Source organism: Callorhinus ursinus, unplaced genomic scaffold, assembly GCF_003265705.2.
Source record: "Callorhinus ursinus isolate GAN/ISIS: 27379988/994484 unplaced genomic scaffold, GSC_fseal_2.0 scaffold19, whole genome shotgun sequence".
NCBI classification, from domain to species: Eukaryota; Metazoa; Chordata; class Mammalia; order Carnivora; family Otariidae; genus Callorhinus; species Callorhinus ursinus.
Genome location: NW_027397081.1, coordinates 5,969,388 through 5,987,910, shown reverse-complemented (window position 1 = coordinate 5,987,910; position 18,523 = coordinate 5,969,388). Strand labels below are relative to the sequence as shown.

Sequence of the window (18,523 nt, the reverse complement as noted above, 5' to 3'; positions counted from 1 at the left end):
AAACTGTCATTGTGCTTGTTGATTAAGAAAAGCTTATTTGGGAGCGCCTGGGTGGCTCAGTCAGTTAAGCATCTGCCTTTGGCTCAGGACATGATCTGGGATCAAGCCCCATGCTGGGCTCCCTACTTAACCTGCTTTTCCTTCTCCCTCTGGAGCTCCCCCTGCTTGTGCTCAGTTGCTCTCTCTCTCTCTCTGTCAAATAAATAAATAAAAAATCTTAAAAAAAAAAAAAAGCTATTTGAAGTCATTGAATGGGGACATGAAAGGTCATGGATTTTCAAGAGAAACTGACATGGGTTTAATACTGGCTTAGTCAATCACTATTTGACCTTGGGCCTTGAAGTGCAGTCTCATCTCTAACATTAGCAAATTGGCAAAATCTGTTCTGCAAGATTGTTGTTTAAATTAGAAAAAGAAACAAATTGGAGGATATAAGACAATCAATAATAGGTAACAATTTTTATTTCTATTAAAATTATTTTGATACCAAATCTCATCAGTATTATATCCTTTACTCAGCTTCTGCTTTTCTTGAGTTCTAGTGAGTTTCATAATGGAGTTTATAAAGAGATTTTGAATATACCCTTTTTGCTTATTTTAGGACTTTCAAATGCCTTGGAAAGAGGAGTCAGAACTTATAGAGAGGGATAAAGCTGCCAGAATCATTCAGAAGGCCTGGAAATGTTTCCTTGTGAGTTTATTTCACTTTTTGCAGCTTGATTGCAATATAATTTATATATCATAAGGTTCACCTGTTGAAAGTGTACAATTCAGTAGTTTTTAGTATATTTACGGATTTGTGTACCACCCTTTGCTTTAAAAGCACACATTGTTTAGAAGTTAAAAAACTTAACATTAATTAGTTATCTTCTTAGCCTCACAAATCCTTACTGAACTCCTGGTCAGGGCCAGTCACTTTGATAATGGCTATGATCAATGAAAATATCACTACTAGGGTTTTTTGGCTTTAACCTCTAAAATTTTATTTCTTGACTCAGGAATCAGGTTTTTGAACAGGTGTTAGGGATACATTAAATATTTAATTATTAAATATTTATTGAGTACCTACTTTTGAAGACAATGTTTAATAATAAACTGTGTCTGAATTAACGTACTTATTTATCATGCTTTAGTGTGGGTATGGCTGGTCCCATTGGTGTAAGGAATATTCTGAGTTGATTCACCTGGTTGGGTGAGAGTCAACAGCTAATATGACTCTACTCTTTCCTCTGTGATAGCAGTAACACTGTCTGTGTTTGATAATTTTGTGTGAAGTGGCATGGCTCTGTTTCTAGCACACGAGAATACCTTTGTATTGGCTCATTAAGTCTTGCAAAATAGCTTCCATTATTTGTTTCTTTTGCCTCTTTCAAAGCCATAAAATCCATAACTATTGATTTCCAATACTAAAATAATAATTTACTTTTAAAATCTATTCCTTTGATGGTTTCTGTTAGTCTACTTGTTAACTAGACTTAAGCTTTTCTGTTATTTGGAACTTCCTTTATCCCACATCCAAGTCCAACCAGACACATTACTTTGTATACCTTTTATATTCCTAGCACTGTGTGAGGCACTTTACAGTACCTCCTTGCCCTTAAGGAGTTTCACTAGAGAAGCCCTGTATATAAACAGACAAGCATGTGTGTATATGTATTTCATTTTATTTTATTTTTTTAAGATTTTATTTATTTATTCATCAGAGATAGAGAGAGAGAGGCAGAGGGAGAAGCAGGCTCCCCACTGAGTAGGGAGCCCGATGAGGGACTCAACCCCAGGACCCTGGGATCATGATCTGAACTGAAGGCAGACGCTTCACTGACTGAGCCACCCAGGCGCCCTGTGTATGTGTATTTTAAAAAGATGGTAGACTGAGCATATATTTTCACTTTTTGTCCCTGCAGAACCCTATTGAAATGACAGTATACAGAAAGTTAACCCATACCAGAGAGAAGGGAGTTCATGAGCAGATTAATTTTATCTCATTTTTGGAAAACCAAAAACAGATCATAGCATCCTGTTGGATAGAACTGTGTAGAAGACTTGCCTTGACACACATCAGAGGGCTCCAGTGAGAGAGCTGATTCGTCCCTGGGACCCTAGAAAGGATATCAGTTCTGAGTTAGCAATTTACACTTGACCTTAGCCAAAAGGCCAAGAAGCGATTTGGAGTTAGCAATTTAAAAGATCTGGAAGGAGAATGACCGTAGGCAAGAGGATTACTTGTATGTAGTGTAGCTGTGACAGGTGTCCGTACTGTCACTTCGAGCCCCAAAGCTACAGGTAGATGGATATTTACCACTGGTTAAAAAATTTGCTTGTAGATGGAGATTTACTATTAGGGAAAAAAACCCTGATGGCTTATCTCTTTTGTAAAAAATTAAGTGAACTTTTTATTTGGAAAAGCTAATTCTATTGTGGATTTGGCACTACATGTAAAAATCTCTTGATTTTGGTATTTGAAAGACACCCTGCTTGATGGCTGGCTACCTAACCATACCTGCCCCCCGTAAGAAAGTCTACTGATTATCTTATTCCACCCACATTACAAAGCTCCCAGACCATCTTCCCATTCATATGTGACAACAATGGGAAAATGGAGACTTACAAAAAAGCTCAGGATACTCCGACTAGTTCCCTGGAAAAATTGACATAGACCTTCATTCTTAACTATTAATGCACAACCAAGGATCAGCTGATATTTAAGGGAAATCAATGATGTAAAAAAAAGATAGAGAATGGGCGCCTGGGTGGCTCAGTTGGTTGAGCGACTGCCTTCGGCTCAGGTCATGGTCCTGGAGTCCCAGGATCGAGTCCCACATCGGGCTCCCTGCTCAGCGGGGAGTCGGCTTCTCCCTCTGACCCTCCCCCTTCTCATGTGCTCTCTCTCTTTCATTCTCTCTCTCTCAAATAAATAAATAAATAAAATCTTTAAAAAAAAGAGAATAAGAAAATTTTAAAAATGAAATAAAAATGGTGATCAGTTTAGTTAAGATCAGTATGTTGAATGTCTCTAAGCGGGCTGTATTGGAAGATAAAATGGTACCCCGTGCAACAGAAGGTATGACTGCACAGTTGCATTTAAAAAGTGGTTAGAAACTGAAGAGAAGCTAACCATGAAAGTCATGGAACCATAATAGTTCTGAGATTCAAAGAGAATACATTTGATCTTAAGTCTAGAAACATTCTGCTTCAAGTGGCTCAGAGGATGACTTCTAAATAAGGATGCCTAATTTTAACATATTACGTTGCCTTATAAATGAATAATCTGCATAGTCAAACTAATGTAAATGAAGGCATTTTCTCACATTGAATATTTTAAATAAAAATAATATATATATTTCTTTAAGTAAAATAATGTAGGAGAACTTATAAATAAAAGCACTTCTTTTACCCTCTCATACTCTTCTCTACCCTCATATCCTAAAAGCAACCACTTTTAACTGTTTTTTGTTTTAGATCTTGTAGTAGTTATTTCTGTTTCTGCATAATATGCTTGTATAATTATTTTTTATTTATCAACTTTAGAAGTGACCCGTTGACTTTCTGCAAAGATAACTGAGAGCTTATCTTGCTTATCCCTTACACAGCCTTGCTTATCTCCCCTCCCAGTATCATATACTATTATTTTTTAGTTCTTCTATTTGTTACCTTACTTCTTTAAAGAATATTCAAACCTTTGTTGCTTGTTCCATCATGCTAACGTAAGATTATGTGACTTATTATGTATGATGAGGATATAAATATCCCTACCCCTCCTTTTCTTTTTTGCCTATAACCTCCCAATCTTCAAATCCCTAAATCCCGTTACATCCACTGTTACACTGTCAGTATTCACTTTGAGGAGTCTCTCAGATATCCTGAACAGAAGTCCTTTATTGAATACGTGTGTTGCAGATATTTTTTTTAGACTGGCCTAATTGCATCCTTAAAGGTGTTTTTTGATAATGACAAGTCTTTAATTTTCATTAAATCCAATTTATCTCTTGTTCTTTATAGTTAGTGTTTTCTATGTCCTGTTTAAGAAATGTTTCCCTAGGGGCGCCTGGGCGGCTCAGTCAGTTGTGTCCAACTCTTGATTTCGGCTCAGGTCATGATCTCCGAGTAGTGAGAGCAAGCCTCACGTTGGGCTCCACACTCACAGTGGAGTCTGCTTGAGATGCTCTCTCCCTCTGCCCTCCCCTCTGCATGCTGTCTTTCGCTCTCTAAAATAAGTAAATAAATCTTAAAAAAAAAAAAGAAAGTTTACCTAAAGAGGTGACAATATCAAAATGGCAACATAGGTCATTCTTAACTTCAGTCCGCCTCACAAGAAGACCAACTAACAACTATCCATAGAAAGCATTCTTGTGAAAATCCCAGAGCCCAGGACCAGAGAGAACAGGAAGGACCACATTAGAAGGAGTGGAGGAGGGGCTTCACTTTGATCACATCACCAGGCACAAGGCAGCCCTGAGGAGCCCACTGGGCCTTTCCTTTCTCCAGTGGGGAAGGAGATCCCAAGGTGGACACCCAAATCACCCAGGACAGTATTACTTGTCAAACATATTGAAATAAATCTGGGGGAAATGTTTATGTAACCTGAAGTCAGAAGATATTTTCCTTATATTTTTTCTAGAGGCTTAATTGCTTTAGTTGTAGATTGAGACCTAGTATCCATCTCAAATTAATGTTTGTGATGATGAGAGGTATGGACAAAGTTCATTTTTGTCTTTATGGATAACCAAATGATTAAGTACCTTTTTACTGAAAATACCCTTCTTTCCATAGTAAATTGTGGGGGTGCCTTTGTTTAAATCATGTAATCATATATGTGAAGTGTTTCTATCATCTCTGTTCAGTTGCATTGGTCTATTTGTCTTTATTTGAGTCAATACCACACTGTCTCAGTAACTGTAGCTCTGTTAGAAGTACAGGTAGATGGCACTACAGTCCTCCAACTTGGATGTTCTTCCCGATTGTCATAGCTCTTCTAGGGCTTTTGCATTTCCATGTATTGCAAAAATTATTGTGGAGATTATATAATTGGCATTGAATTGAATCAGATCAGTTTGGGAGAGAACTGATATTTTTCTACACTGAGTTTTCATGAACACGGTGCGTATCTTTATTTATTAGATCTTTAAAATTTTTTCTCCATAATGTTTTGTAGTTTGCAGTGTAGAAGTCTTAAACATCTTTCATTTAACTTCTGGGTACTTGACATTTCTTGATGCTGCTGTAAGTGGTATTATTTTTAAATTTTATTTTCTAGTTCATTTCTAGTTTATAGAAATATAGTTTATTTTTATTTGCCAACCTAATATGCACTTATTATTTCTAGTTGCTTTTTTATGGATTCCTTTGGATTTTCCACTTAAGCATGTCATCCTTGAATGACAACTTTTATTTTTTCTTTGCAAACTTTATACATTTTATTTCTTTATTGCACTGATTAGACCCTCCATTGCAAGATTGAATAGAAGCAGTAATTATGGACATTTCTTGCCGTTTTGTTGAACGCAGAAGGCACGTAATCCACCATCAGCTAAGATGTTACCTGTAGTTTTTTTGTGAAAACTTATCATCAGTTTGGGGAATTTAACTTTATTCCTAGTTTGCTTTTTATTCTTGTTGTTATGAAAACTCTGGGTGTTGAATTTTATCAAATGCTTTTGCTGCATTTACTGTATGATCATATGGTCTGTCTTCTTCATTCTTTTCATGTAGTGAATTTCATTGATTGATATTCAAATGTTAAACCAACTTTGTATTCCTGGAATAAATTCCACTTCACTCTGATGTATTATTACTCTTTTTGATATATCCTGGATTTGATCTGCTAAACTTTATTGACACAAATGAACAAACCTTTTAGAATTTCTAGGAAAAACAGAGCGTTTCATTGAAGTCCAAGTTAGGACAGCTGCCCTGGATACACAGTCTTCACAAAGAAGAGAGTGCTTTGGTAAGGGAGAACATTTGGTGTAAGGTTATATACATTTTATACATAACGAGTTACAAATTATTAGACAAAGAACATTTTAGAAAGTTGCAGACCTTATCTTAAGTTTCTAATATATGCAGGGCTGTGGACTTCACTCTTACAGGAACCAGGGAAGTTTCTTCCTTTTTCTTTTATGTTCAGAATGCTCCTTTCTGGTTATTTTCTTTAATGAAGCAGATATATAGTGTGTGTTCAGGGAAGAAACAGAATCCAAGTTTTGCCTAGTCATTTTCACCTTGGTAAATGTTAAAGTATAGCCTCCCCTGGAGTCCAGGAACAGGACCCACAAGCATTAAAAGTTGAAAATTTCCTATATCAACTTTAATTTAGGATTTTTGCATGTTTGCTCATGAATGTAATTTTTCTTTTTTGTCATATACTTCCCAGATCTTGATATCAAGATTATGCTGGCCTCATAAAGTGAATTGGGAAGTATTCCTTCTGTTATATTATCTGAAACAATTTGTGTGATTAATGCTATTTCTTCTATAAATATTTGGGAGAATATATTAGCAAAACATTGTGTGCTAGGAGTTTTCTTTATGAAAGGTTTCTAATTAGGGATTCCATTTTTTAAATAATACGGGACTATTCAAAACTGTATTTCTTCTTATGACCATTTTGATGTTACCTTTCAAGGAATCTGTCCATTTTCTTAAAATTGTCAAATTTATTTGCCTAAAGTTGTTTATAATCTCCTCTCACTGTACTTTTAATGTCTGTAAGATTTGGGATGGTATTTCTCATATGTGTTTTCTCTCTGTTTTTCTACATCTGTCTTAATCTTTAAAAAAAAAACAAACCCTGGTTTTTGACTTTGTTGGTTTTCTCTATTTTAACTCTACATTTCATTAACTGCTGATTTTTATTGTGTTTTCCTTCATCTTTTGAGGGAGTTTGGTTTGCTGTTCTGTTTCACACTTCTTGAGATGGAACATTAGATCTTAGATTTTACACATTTATTCTTTTTTAATAATATATGTATTTAAAGCATTTAAGTTCTCCCTGAGCATTCCCTTAGATGTATCCCACAGGTTTTGATATGTCATATATTTATTACATTTCAATTTAAAATATTTTATAATTTCCATTGTGATTTTTTTGACCCATGATTGATTGATTGATTTTAAAGATTTTATTTTTAAGTAATCTTTCTACCCAATATGGGGCTCGAACTCATAAGCCCAAGATCAAGAGTTGCATGCTCTACCAAATGAGCCAGCCAGGTGTTGCTTATAGGCGCCTGGGTGGCTCCGTGGGTTTAAGAGACTGCCTTCAGCTCAGGTCATGATCTCGATGGTCCTGGGATCAAGCCCCACATTGGGCTCCTTGCTTAGTTGGGAGTCTGCTTTTCTCTCTCCCTCTGCCCCTCCCCTTGCTTGTGTTTTCTCTCTCTCAGATCAATAAGTAAATTTTTTTTTAAAGTATGTTGCTTAATTACCAAATATTTAGGAGTTTTCTAATTACCTTTCTGTTACTGACTTCTGGTTTAATTCCACTGAAGCCAGTTATTTATATGATTTTAATAACTTGACATTTGTTGAAACTTGCCTGGCTTAAAAAAGTCTATTTTTGTAAATGTTCCATGTGAACTTGAGAAAAAAAAATGTATTCTGACATCATTTAGGTCAAACTTTGGTAGCTGTCTTAATCCATTTGGGCTGCACTACAATAGACTGGGTAGGTTATAAATAACAGAAATATATTTCTTACGGTTCTGGAGTCTGGAAAGTCTAAAATCATCGCATCAGCAGATTTGGTGTCTGGTAAGGACCCACTTTCTAGTTCATAGGTGAACAGTTAGTTGTCTTCTTGCTATGTCTTCATGTGGTGGGAGGGGTGAGGGATCTCTCTGAGGCTTCTTTTCTTTCTTTCTTTCCTTCTTTTTTTTTTTTTAAGAGAAAGGGGAGGGGCAAAGGGAGAGGGAGAGAGAAAATCTTATGCAGGCTCCACACTCAGCATGGAGCCCAACACAGGGCTTGATCTCACAACCCTGAGATCATGACCTGAGCTGAAATCAAGAGACGCTTAACCAATGGAGCCATCAAGGCACCCCTGAAATAACCATATGGTTTTTATCCTCTCTCTTATAGATGTGATGTGTCACATTGATTTATTTGTGAATGTTGAATCACCTTTGCAACCCAGGAATAAATCTCACTTAATCATTGTGAATCATTTTTTTAATTTATTACTGGATTCAGTTTGCTAATATTTTGTTGAGAATATTTGCATCTGTGTTCATCAGAGATATTAGACTGTAGTTCTCTTTTTCAGCAGTGTCTGTTTGGTTTTGATATCAAGGTATTACTGGCCTCATAGAATGAATTTGGAAGTTTTCTTTCTCTTCTATCTTTTTGGAATAGTTTAAGAAAAATAGGTATTAACTCTTCTTTAAATATTTGGTAGAATTTGCCTGTTAAGGCATCTGGCCCTGGGACTTTGGTTTTTGGGAGTTTTTTGATTACTGATTCAGTTTCTTTGCTGGTTATCAGTCTTCACATTTTTTGTTTTCATGTTTCAGTTTTGGGAGGATATATGTTTCTAGGAATTTCTCCATTTCTTCTAGGTTGTCCAATTTGTTGGCATATAGTTTTTCATAATATTCTCTTATAATCCTTTGTATTTCTGTGCTGTTGGTTATTTCTCCTCTTTCATTTCTGATTTTGTTTATTTGAGTCTTCTCTCTCTCCCTCTCTTTCTTTCTTTCTTTTTTTTTAAATGAGTCTGGCTAAAGGTTTATCAATTTTGTTGATCTTTTCAAAGAACCAGCTCCTGGTCTCATTTATCTTTTGTACTGGGTTTTTTTTTTTTCTCCAGGTTTCAAAACTTTTTATTTGCGTATTAAAAAAATTGTGCATTCCAATCATTAAATCACTTCAACAAAAAAAAATGGCATTTTACAGCCTGCAGGACACGTTGGACCAGCTTTCACTGTCGTCCCACCCAGCTTCTTCGTTCACCAGCATACAGGTTCTTTTCCTTCCCTGCCGGCCAGACAGGCAGATGGGAATGGCAGGTGCTATCTTTGTCGGCAATTCTGTTTTGATATGAGCTGCACCATTTCCATAGACAATTGCAGTCGGGCTTCACGTTGTCATACTGGTGCTGTGGGTTACTTCAGTTTGAATTGATTTGATTTGATGTAAGCATACTGGGGCAGCAGGAGAAGTTTACCAAGAGTTACTAAGGGTTTTTTGGGGCATAGGGTAAAAGGAGAATGTTACCAAATAAATAGTTTTCTGAGATAGAAGAATTGTTTGGAGTCGTCTGACTACTGTGCTAACATGAATAGTAGATTGGGTTTGTAAATCAATGGCATTACTACAGGACCGAGTTTTCTGGAATGATAAGATAATAATTATTTAGTGCTTTCTTGTGCCAGAAGTTGTTTTAAGTGCTTTACAAATATTAACTCATTAATTCCTCACCATAGCTGTATGAGATACCCCTGTCATTCCGGTTGTTTGGATGAGAAACTGAGTGGAGAAGCTAAGCAGCTTGTCCATGGTCACACTAACAGTTCAACCCAGATAATGCTATGCTGTACTCAATGTTCTTAACCAGTAGACTGTTTTGTCTTTTTCCTGGTTTACTCTGGAGTACATAGAAGTGACTCCACCAACATTCTGGGTATTTTATTTATAGTTGCTAATGATGTAGTTCCAAAGTTAAGGGTAAAACTCTGTGAGAATAAAACCAATATTTCCTAGTTTGCCAAAGCAAACCCTGAGTGGATAATATTTCTAAAATCTAGTTTACATACATAAAGTCTATTTTATGGTTCTTACTCATTTTGCCCTAGTTAGGCACAAAGCTTAAATTAGAGTTAGAAAATCCAGTTTTGACCATAGAATCTTATGTGCTTGAACCTTTAGAATGTCGCTGTATTCCAACACTATAAAAGACTGATTGATATCAGAAGACAAGGGGAGCCACATCAGATAGTGAAATATATTGATCCTAAAGAGGTGAGGATATTATTTATTCATACAGCATCTATTTTTTCCCTTCAAAATGTGTGACCACTTTATAAATGTGCTTATATGTGTTTCTTTTAAAAAACTTTATGTTGAAGTGTGACGCACACATAGAAAAGCTCATAAAACATAAATGTGTAGCTCAGTGAATCATCACAAACAGTCCCCCGTGTAACCATCACCCGGATCAGAGTCTCATACTTCAGACCCCTGCCTTCCGGTGCTCTGCACATCTCGGCCAACTCCCTGCTCCCAAGAGGCAACCACTATTTTTAATTGAAGCTTTGTTTTTTGTTGTTTTTTTTTTCAGTCTTCTCTATTTTTGAACCATATGTAAATAGAATCCTCTGGTGCGCTTCTGTATCTTATCATTCAACATTGCATTCCTGTGGCTGAATTTTATTCATTTTCTAAAAAATAATGACAGTTATTTCATTTTATGAATATACTGCTGTTTATTCATTCTACAGTTGATTGACATTTGTATTGTTTTTTCCAGTTTGAGTCTGTTACAAAGACTGCTTTTGGGAATATTCTTATTCATCTGTCCTGTGCCCATGTATACAAATTTCTACTCCACCCAGAAATGGAATTTCAAACTCTTTTCCAAAGTTACTGTACAATTTGTATTAACCATCATCAGTCTTTTGGAATTCTTGGTGTTCTGCGTCGTTACCAGTGCTTAATATTATCAGCTTTTTAGGGACAGTCCTCCCTTTAGGCATACTTATATTTTTGGTCCCAGTGCCTTCATTCTTAGTTCTCAATCTGAGGCTTTGGGCTGAGGGCTTCAGGCACCTGTGCTGTCCCACTCTGACTGAGTCCTCGCAGACTCTCCTCCCTCAATCTCCTCGCTACCACCTACCCCACACATTCACTCCTCAGAGTTTTGAAAGTCGGGACTCCCTAACAGAGGAACCTGTGTCTGCTCCACTTCACTCTCAAATGCTGCAGCCCTGGTGGGGGGTGGGAGGGATGATCAGGTGGAATCCTTGCCTCCTCCAGTGTTAGGGGCTCCAACTCTTACTTGGTACCATTACAGTAAGTGATTAAAAGCTTTCTTTCCCTTTCTACTTGTTTCCTTCATTGGCTCTTCTGACACCCGACAGCTCAATGACCATCCTCCCAGATCAGCTGAGCTCTTGACATTTTTTTTCATGTCTTTTATGTGTATATTGTCTCTTATTTTTCCGGGCTTTAAACAGTTCTTTATATATTTTTCACACAAGCCCTTTGTCCGTTCTCTGTGCTGCACAAATCATTTTTCATTATATGATTTGACTTGTCACTCTTAAGATGGTCTTCCCACTGTTTTTTTTTAACCACGAAAAATGTCAAACATATACGGAAGTAGAAAGAATAAAGTAATAAACCACATGTACCCGTCCCCTAACTTCAACAATTAGCAATTCACAGCCAGTCCTGCTTCATTTACATTTCCACCCTCTTTCCCCAATCCCTAGGTTAATATTTTGAAACAAGACTGTCTTTTGGTGAACAGAGTTCTTAATTTTAATGTAGTTTAAATTGTCAACCCTTTTGTATATGGTTGGTGCTTTTTATAAACTTCACCAACCCTGAAGTCATGAAAGAATTTTCCTATATTATATATAACCTTTATTGATTTGCCTTTCATATTTAGATCTGCAGTACACCTGGGGTTGATATTTTGTGTACGGTGTGTGACAGAAGTCACTTTCATATTCTTCCATTTAGATATCCAAATGATGAAACACTATTTATTAAAAAGGTAGTCCTTTCTCCACGGTTCTCCATGCCACTTTTACTATAAAGCAAGTAGCCATTTTTGTATGGGTCTATTTATGCATTTTCTATTCTCTTCCACAGTCTATTTTTCTACCCTTGTCATAATTACTATAGGTTTGTATTATTATAGGTTTATAACAAGTGTATTATATGGTAGAGAAGTACTCCCATTTTGTAATTTTTCAAGAAGACACTTCCAGGCTATTGTTGGATGCTTTGTATTTACATGCAAATCTTAGAATTAAGTTGTGAGTTTACACACATAAAATCCTCCACCATCAGGAAAATAGTAGACTAGGGAGCACTAAGAATAACTGTCCAAATCACCTTTATTGGAATTCTGGAATCCAATAAAAGAAACTTAGGGCAACTAGGAGAGTGCTTCATGAAGAAAGAGGCTGCTAAATTTCCATGAGGAAGCATTGTGGTCTTCTTGTTCACCCACCCAACATGCCTCGTTCCTCAGAGTGGTGGTAGCTGTGGAGACAAACATTCACATTCTTGGTATGGCTTTCTAGGGCCAGGGGGTCAAATAGAGACTTTATTCTCAAAAATTGTTGTGTGTACTTTGACCCATCTGTCATTTGTTTTAGGGACCTGCACAGAGGCTTGTCTTTGTTCCCCCCACAACTGCTGCCATGCAGTCCCAGGGCTGGGCCAGCTCCCTGCCCACAGACACCAGACACAGCGGGTGGCAGACAGGCCAGGAACAGGCAGACCCAGAGCCTGGGAAGGACAAGGCTGAGGATGAACATACAAGGTGTCTGAACACATAGAGAGTATGTTTAAAAAAAAAAAAAAGAGAGAGAGATAGCAAATTAGTGATTGTCAGGGGAGAATTTGGAAATGGGGAGTGACTGTTAAATGGGTATGTGGGTATGGGGTTTCCTTTGGAGTAAAAAAAATATTTTGGAAATAGACGGTGGCTATACGATGTTGTAAATGTATCAGATGTCACTAATGGTAAATTTACGTTGTGTATATTTGACACAATTTTTTTTTTTTTTTTAGAGAGAGAGTGTCGGGAGGGGCTGAGGGAGAGAGAGAGAATCTTAAGCAGGCTCCACACCCATTGCGGAGCCTGATCTGGGGCTCGATCTCACGACCTTGAGATCATGACCAGAGCCAAAATCAAGAGTCAGACGCCTGGGCGCCTGGGTGGCTCAGTTGGTTAAGCAACTGCCTTCGGCTCAGGTCATGATCCTGGAGTCCCAGGATCGAGTCCCACATCGGGCTCCCTGCTCGGCGGGGAGTCTGCTTCTCCCTCTGACCCTCCCCCCTCTCATGTGCTCTCTCTCTCATTCTCGCTCTCGCAAATAAATAAAATCTTTAAAAAAAAAAAAAAAAAGAGTCAGACGCTTAACCAGCTGAGCCGCCCAGGTGCCCCTAACGAAATTTTTAAAAATGTTTAAAAATTATTTTGGGATTTTAATTGGGATTTCATTGAATATTTACATCAGTTTGAGGAAAACTGACATCTCAACTCTATTGAGAGCTCCAATCCATGAACATTTGTAGGAAACATGAGGATGTGCTGCCCAGATTCCTCTTCACTAGAGGAGTTACTACCCAGTCCAGTCACAGGGTCTGTGATCAGCAGATGGCCTCCAACTCTGAGCATCTTGTTTCTTACCTTACCTGGGGAGAACTGCCTTACCGTCAGTCAGCTATTTCCAGGGCAGTTCATATCCAGTAACCAAGCAGTATAGGGGGTGGGAGTGGGGAAGGGGACATAAAGACCAGTCTGCGGTGGTCCAGCTCAGGGCAGTTTTCACTCTAGAAGCCCCAGGCTTTGATGGGCCTGCCTGGTAGCACAGATTCTTCCTTCCCCTTCTTTCCTAGGTGTTGATCCCTTATAAACATGTGGCACCCAAACTTCATTTCACTATCTTCTTCCAGAAACCCCAATCCATAACATTATTTAGCTCTTCTATAATTTCTCTCAATAATGCTTTATAGTTTTCTGTATAGAGGATTTGCACATACTTTCTTAGATTTAGACCTTGCTTTTTCAAGCTCTTTTAAATAATAATTCGAAAATTTTTACTAATTTTGGAGCACCTGGGTGGCTCAGTTGCTTGAGCATCCCACTCTTGTTTTCGGCTCAGGTCATGATCTAATGGTTTGTGGGATTGAGCTCCGCGTCAGGCTGCTCAGTGGGGAGTCTGCTTGAAGATTCTTTCCCTCTGCCCCTCCCCCCACTTGCAAACATTCTCTCTAAAATAAATAAATCTTGAAAATAATATTTTTTGCTAATTTTTGTTGCAAATACATAGGAAGACAAGTAATTTTTGTTTCTTAGCTTTGTTTCAGCAACTTTGCTCTCATTTATTAATTCTAATAATTTGTACATAGATTCTTTTGGATTTTCTACATGAACAAGCATGCCAAACTCAAATAATGAGTTTACTTTTTTCCTTTCCAAATATACATTTTATTTCTTTTTCTTATACTTCTGCATTAACTAGAGCCTTCAGTAAATTGGTGAATAGAAGTGGTGACCACTCTCATTCCTGATTTCAAAGGGAAAGGGCTCAATAATCCATCATTAAGTACGAGGTATGCTATAGATTTTTGTGTAGAAAACTTGTATTAGGAAAGTTCCCTTCTTTTTTTGAGCTAAAACAAGTTTTTCCCCCAATCCAAAAAATGGATGTTAAATTTTATGACATTTTTCTGCTCTTACTGAGATATTATTATTATTTTGAATGTTAGACTACTTAGCATTTCTGGAATATACACATTTTGGTCAAAATGTCTTAATCCTTTTTAAATACCACTGAACTTAGTTTGCTAATACTTTGCTTAAATTTTTGCACCTACATTCAGGCAGACCATGTAATTTGCTTTCTCATATTGTCTCTGTCAGATTTTGGTATCACATTTAGCTGGCATAGTAAGTAGAACAAGTTGAGAAATGTTCCTTCTCATGTTGTGTGTTCTTTCTTCCACAAATGGAAGGATTTACCAGTGAAGCCAGAAGTTTACTTGGTGGAAAGATTCTAAATTACAAATTCAGTTTATAGTTATAGATCTATTCCTATCTTATATTTATTTTTGTGCTAGATTTGATAAGTTGTATTTTTCTAGGAAGTTGTCCATTTCACTTAAATTTTCAAGCTTATTTACTAAAATTATTTATAATATTCTCTAATGATCTTTCTAACGTCTTAGAATCTATAATAGTTTCTCCTTATTTTCTGCCTTCTTCTTTTTCTTTCTTCCCTCTTAATTATATTTATTGAAGTATAATTAACATACACTGTTATATTACTTTCAAATGTACAGCATATTGATTTGACAATTCTATATATTACTCAGTGCTCATCAAGATAAAGTATAGTGTAGTCACCATACTATGTCATTACAGTGTTACTATATTCCCTATGCTGTAGTTTTCATCTCTGTGACTTATTTATTTTAGAACTGGAAGTTGTACCTCTTAATCCCCTTCATCTATTTCACCCATCCCCCTCACCCATCTCCCCTCTGGAAACTATCAGTTGGTTCTCTGTATTTAAGAGTCTAATTTTGAGAGAGCAGGAAGATGGCAATGGAGTAGGAGGAGCCTAGGCTTGTCTCATCCTACAAATATAAGTAGATAACTATCAGATCATCCTAAATACCCCAGAAATTGACCTGAAGACCAACATAACAAATTCCACAACTAAAAGAAGAGCAGAAGCCACATCGAAGAAGGTAGGAGGTGCAGAGACATGGTTTAGAGGAGAAATAGATCATGGTTACTATGAAGTGAGCCGTGGTCATGAAGAAGGGCAAGAGACAGGAGCACACAGGGAAACATACAAGGAGAACATTTCCCCAAAGCCATTGGCTTGGAAAATGAGAGGGACTGAATTTTGTGGGTTCTTGTAACCAGCAGGGCTTAATAAAATCTGGTTTTAAAGGTCAGCAGGCTTGGCTGGGATAGAGCCTGGAGGGCACTGCCCTACTCCTGGAGAGAAAGCGGACAAACATCCCAGGAGCAGACAGCTTGGAAACAACAATCTTAAGAACACCTAGGGCACTCGGGGTGATTATTTGCTCTTCTCAGAGTGTGTCCCTCAGAGGCAGCATTCACAGACACAACTCTCTGGGAACAGAGGAGCTGGCCAGCACCATTTCCCAACCCTGCCCCTCAGCATAAACACAGAGCCACCTGTGGGAAGTAGTGCAGCACTGATGCAGGCTGCCTAACTTTCATGCACCAAGTCCTATGCCACCACCACTCCTGGCCCTGGTGGAACTGCCCTTCTCAGTCACACTTGCCTCAGTCCTAGTGTGGTGGACCTCTCCCCAAGAAGACCAGCACAAACTCCTGCTCATACCACGCCTCTGTACCAGAGAGTTTTGCAGGGCCTCGGTTCTGGTGGAGGTGATAATAGGTCTCATTTCAGAAGCAGACCAGAGCACACCTAGTTAAAACTCGCCACATTCAAGCCAGGGACCAAACACTTCCCACAGCAAGCAAGGAGAGCCTCTGTAGACGACTGGCTTAAAGGATAGAGCAGAGGGGTGCCTGGGTGGCTCAGCCGTTAAGCGTCTGCCTTCGGCTCAGGTCATGATGCCAGGGTCCTGGGATCGAGCCCCACATCGGGCTCCCTGCTCAGCTGGAAGCTTGCTTCTCCCTCTCCCACTCCCCCTGCTTGTGTCCCCTCTCTCGCTGTGTCTCTCTCCGTCAAATAAATAAAATCTTTAAAAAAAAAAAAAGGATAGAGCAGAGAACACAACAGCAGAATGCACACAGCACACAGTGGAGATATTCCCTGAAGTACCAGTCCCTGGACACTATATGACCTCTTCTTCATAAGGCCATTACTTTCAGGAGCAGGAGACATAACCGGCTTTTCTAACACAGAGAAGAAGGCAGAGACTTAGGCAAAATGTGAATACGGAGGAACTTATCCCAAATGAAGGAACAAGATAAGGCCACCACCAGAGATCTAACTGAAACAGATGTAAGTAACATGCTTGATGGAGAATTTAAAGCAATGATCATAAGGATACTCAAAATAATATAAGACATCAATGAAACCCTTATCACAGACATAAAAGAGTTAAAAAAGAATCGGAGATGAAGAGTGAAATACACAGGATTAGAAACACACTTGAGGCAATGAACAGTAAGCTAGAAGAAGCAGAGGAATGAATTAATGACCTAGAAGACAAAGTAATGGAAAGCAATGAAGCTGAACAAAAGAGAGAAAAGACAATTGTGCAACATAAGAATAGACTCAGGAAACTGAATGACTCTAATAAACGTAATAACATTTGTATTATTGGAGTACCAAAGGAAGAAGAGAGAGAAAGGGGGCAGAAAATTTTTTTGAAGAAATAATGGCTGAAAACTTCCCTAATATAGAGAAGGAAACAGACATCCAGATACAGGAGGCACAGAGAACTCCCATCAAAATCAACAAAAGCAGGCCAACACCAAGACATATTTAATTTGCAAAAATAGTGATAAGGAGGGGCGTTTGGGTGGCTCAGTCAGTTAAGTGGCTGCCTTCGGCTCAGGTCATGATCCCGGGGTCGTGGGATCAAGCCCCGCATTGGGCTCCCTGCTCAGCAGAGAGCCTGCTTCTCCCTCTCCATCTGCCTGCAGCTCTGCCTACTTGTGCTCTCTCTCTATCTCTCTGTCAAATAAATAAATAAAATCTTTTTAAAAAAAGTGATAAGGAAAAAAAAACTTAAAAAACAGCAAGCCAAAAGAAGTCCTTAACTTCTTATAAAGGAAAACCCATAAGGCTAGCAGGAGGTTTTTCAACAGAAACTTGGCAAGCCCGAAGAGAGTGGCATGATATATTCAAAGTGCTGAATGGGAAAAATCTGCAAGCAAGAATACTCTATGCAGCAAGGCTGTCATTCAGAATAGAAGGAGAGATGAAGAGTTTCTCAGACAAACAAAAACCAGTGGAGCTCATGACCACTAAACCAGCCCTGCAAGAAATATTAAAGTGATTCTTTGGAAAGTGGAGACTAAAAGTGACGGTATAAAGGCAGGAAACACAAAAGCAGTAAAAATGAATATTTCTGTAAAAATCAGTCAAGGAACTCACATAAAAAAATGTAAAATATATTAACATATACCTAAAATATGGGAAGGAGAAGAGAAAAGGGGTTCAAATTTGAATGACCACCAATATAATATAGACTGCTATCTGAAGAAGTTATATACAAACCTAATGGTAACCATATATTGAAAACCACTAATAAACATGCAAAGAATATAGAGAAAGAAATCCAAATATATCACCGAAGAAAATCAGCAAAACATGAAAGAGAAAAAGAGAAAAAAGGATCAGAGAAAATTTCCAAAAACAACCACAAAACAAGTAATAAAATACCAATATATACATATCTATCAATAATTACTTTGAGTGTAAATGGACTAAATGCTCCAATCAAAAGACATAGGGTGTCAGAATGGATAAAAAAATCAAGATCCATCTATATGCTGTATACAGGAGCCTCCTTTTAAACCTAATGACACCTGCAGATTGAAAGTGAGAGGGTGGAGAAACATCTATTGTGCAAATGAGCGTCAAAGAGGGGGTAGCAGTATTTATATCAGACAAATGGACTTTAAAACAAAGACTGTAACAAGAGGTAAACAAGGGCACTATTTCATAATAAAAGGGATAATCCAACAAGAAGATACAACAATTATAAATATTTATGCACCCAACATGGGAGCACTGATATATGAAACAATAACAAACATAAAGGAACTCATTGATAATATAGTAGAGAACATTAACACTCCATGTACATCAATGGACAAATCATC

At 37.8% G+C, this 18,523-nt stretch overlaps 1 protein-coding gene across 4 annotated transcripts in view; it reads left to right on the top strand.

The window, feature by feature from the left end:
* Positions 1 to 18,523, top strand: part of CUNH11orf65 (chromosome unknown C11orf65 homolog) — a 69,688-nt gene that overhangs the window by 19,275 nt on the left and 31,890 nt on the right. For 3 of the 4 annotated variants that reach the window (XM_025893830.2, XM_025893829.2, XM_073903700.1), the window contains 2 exons: positions 602 to 691; positions 9,865 to 9,957. In XM_025893830.2, coding sequence (XP_025749615.1) covers positions 611 to 691; positions 9,865 to 9,957 — 174 coding nt within the window. In that variant the 5' untranslated portion in view covers positions 602 to 610. The remainder of the gene's footprint in view (positions 1 to 601; positions 692 to 9,864; positions 9,958 to 18,523) is intronic. The other variant, XM_073903701.1, reaches the window with a different exon arrangement.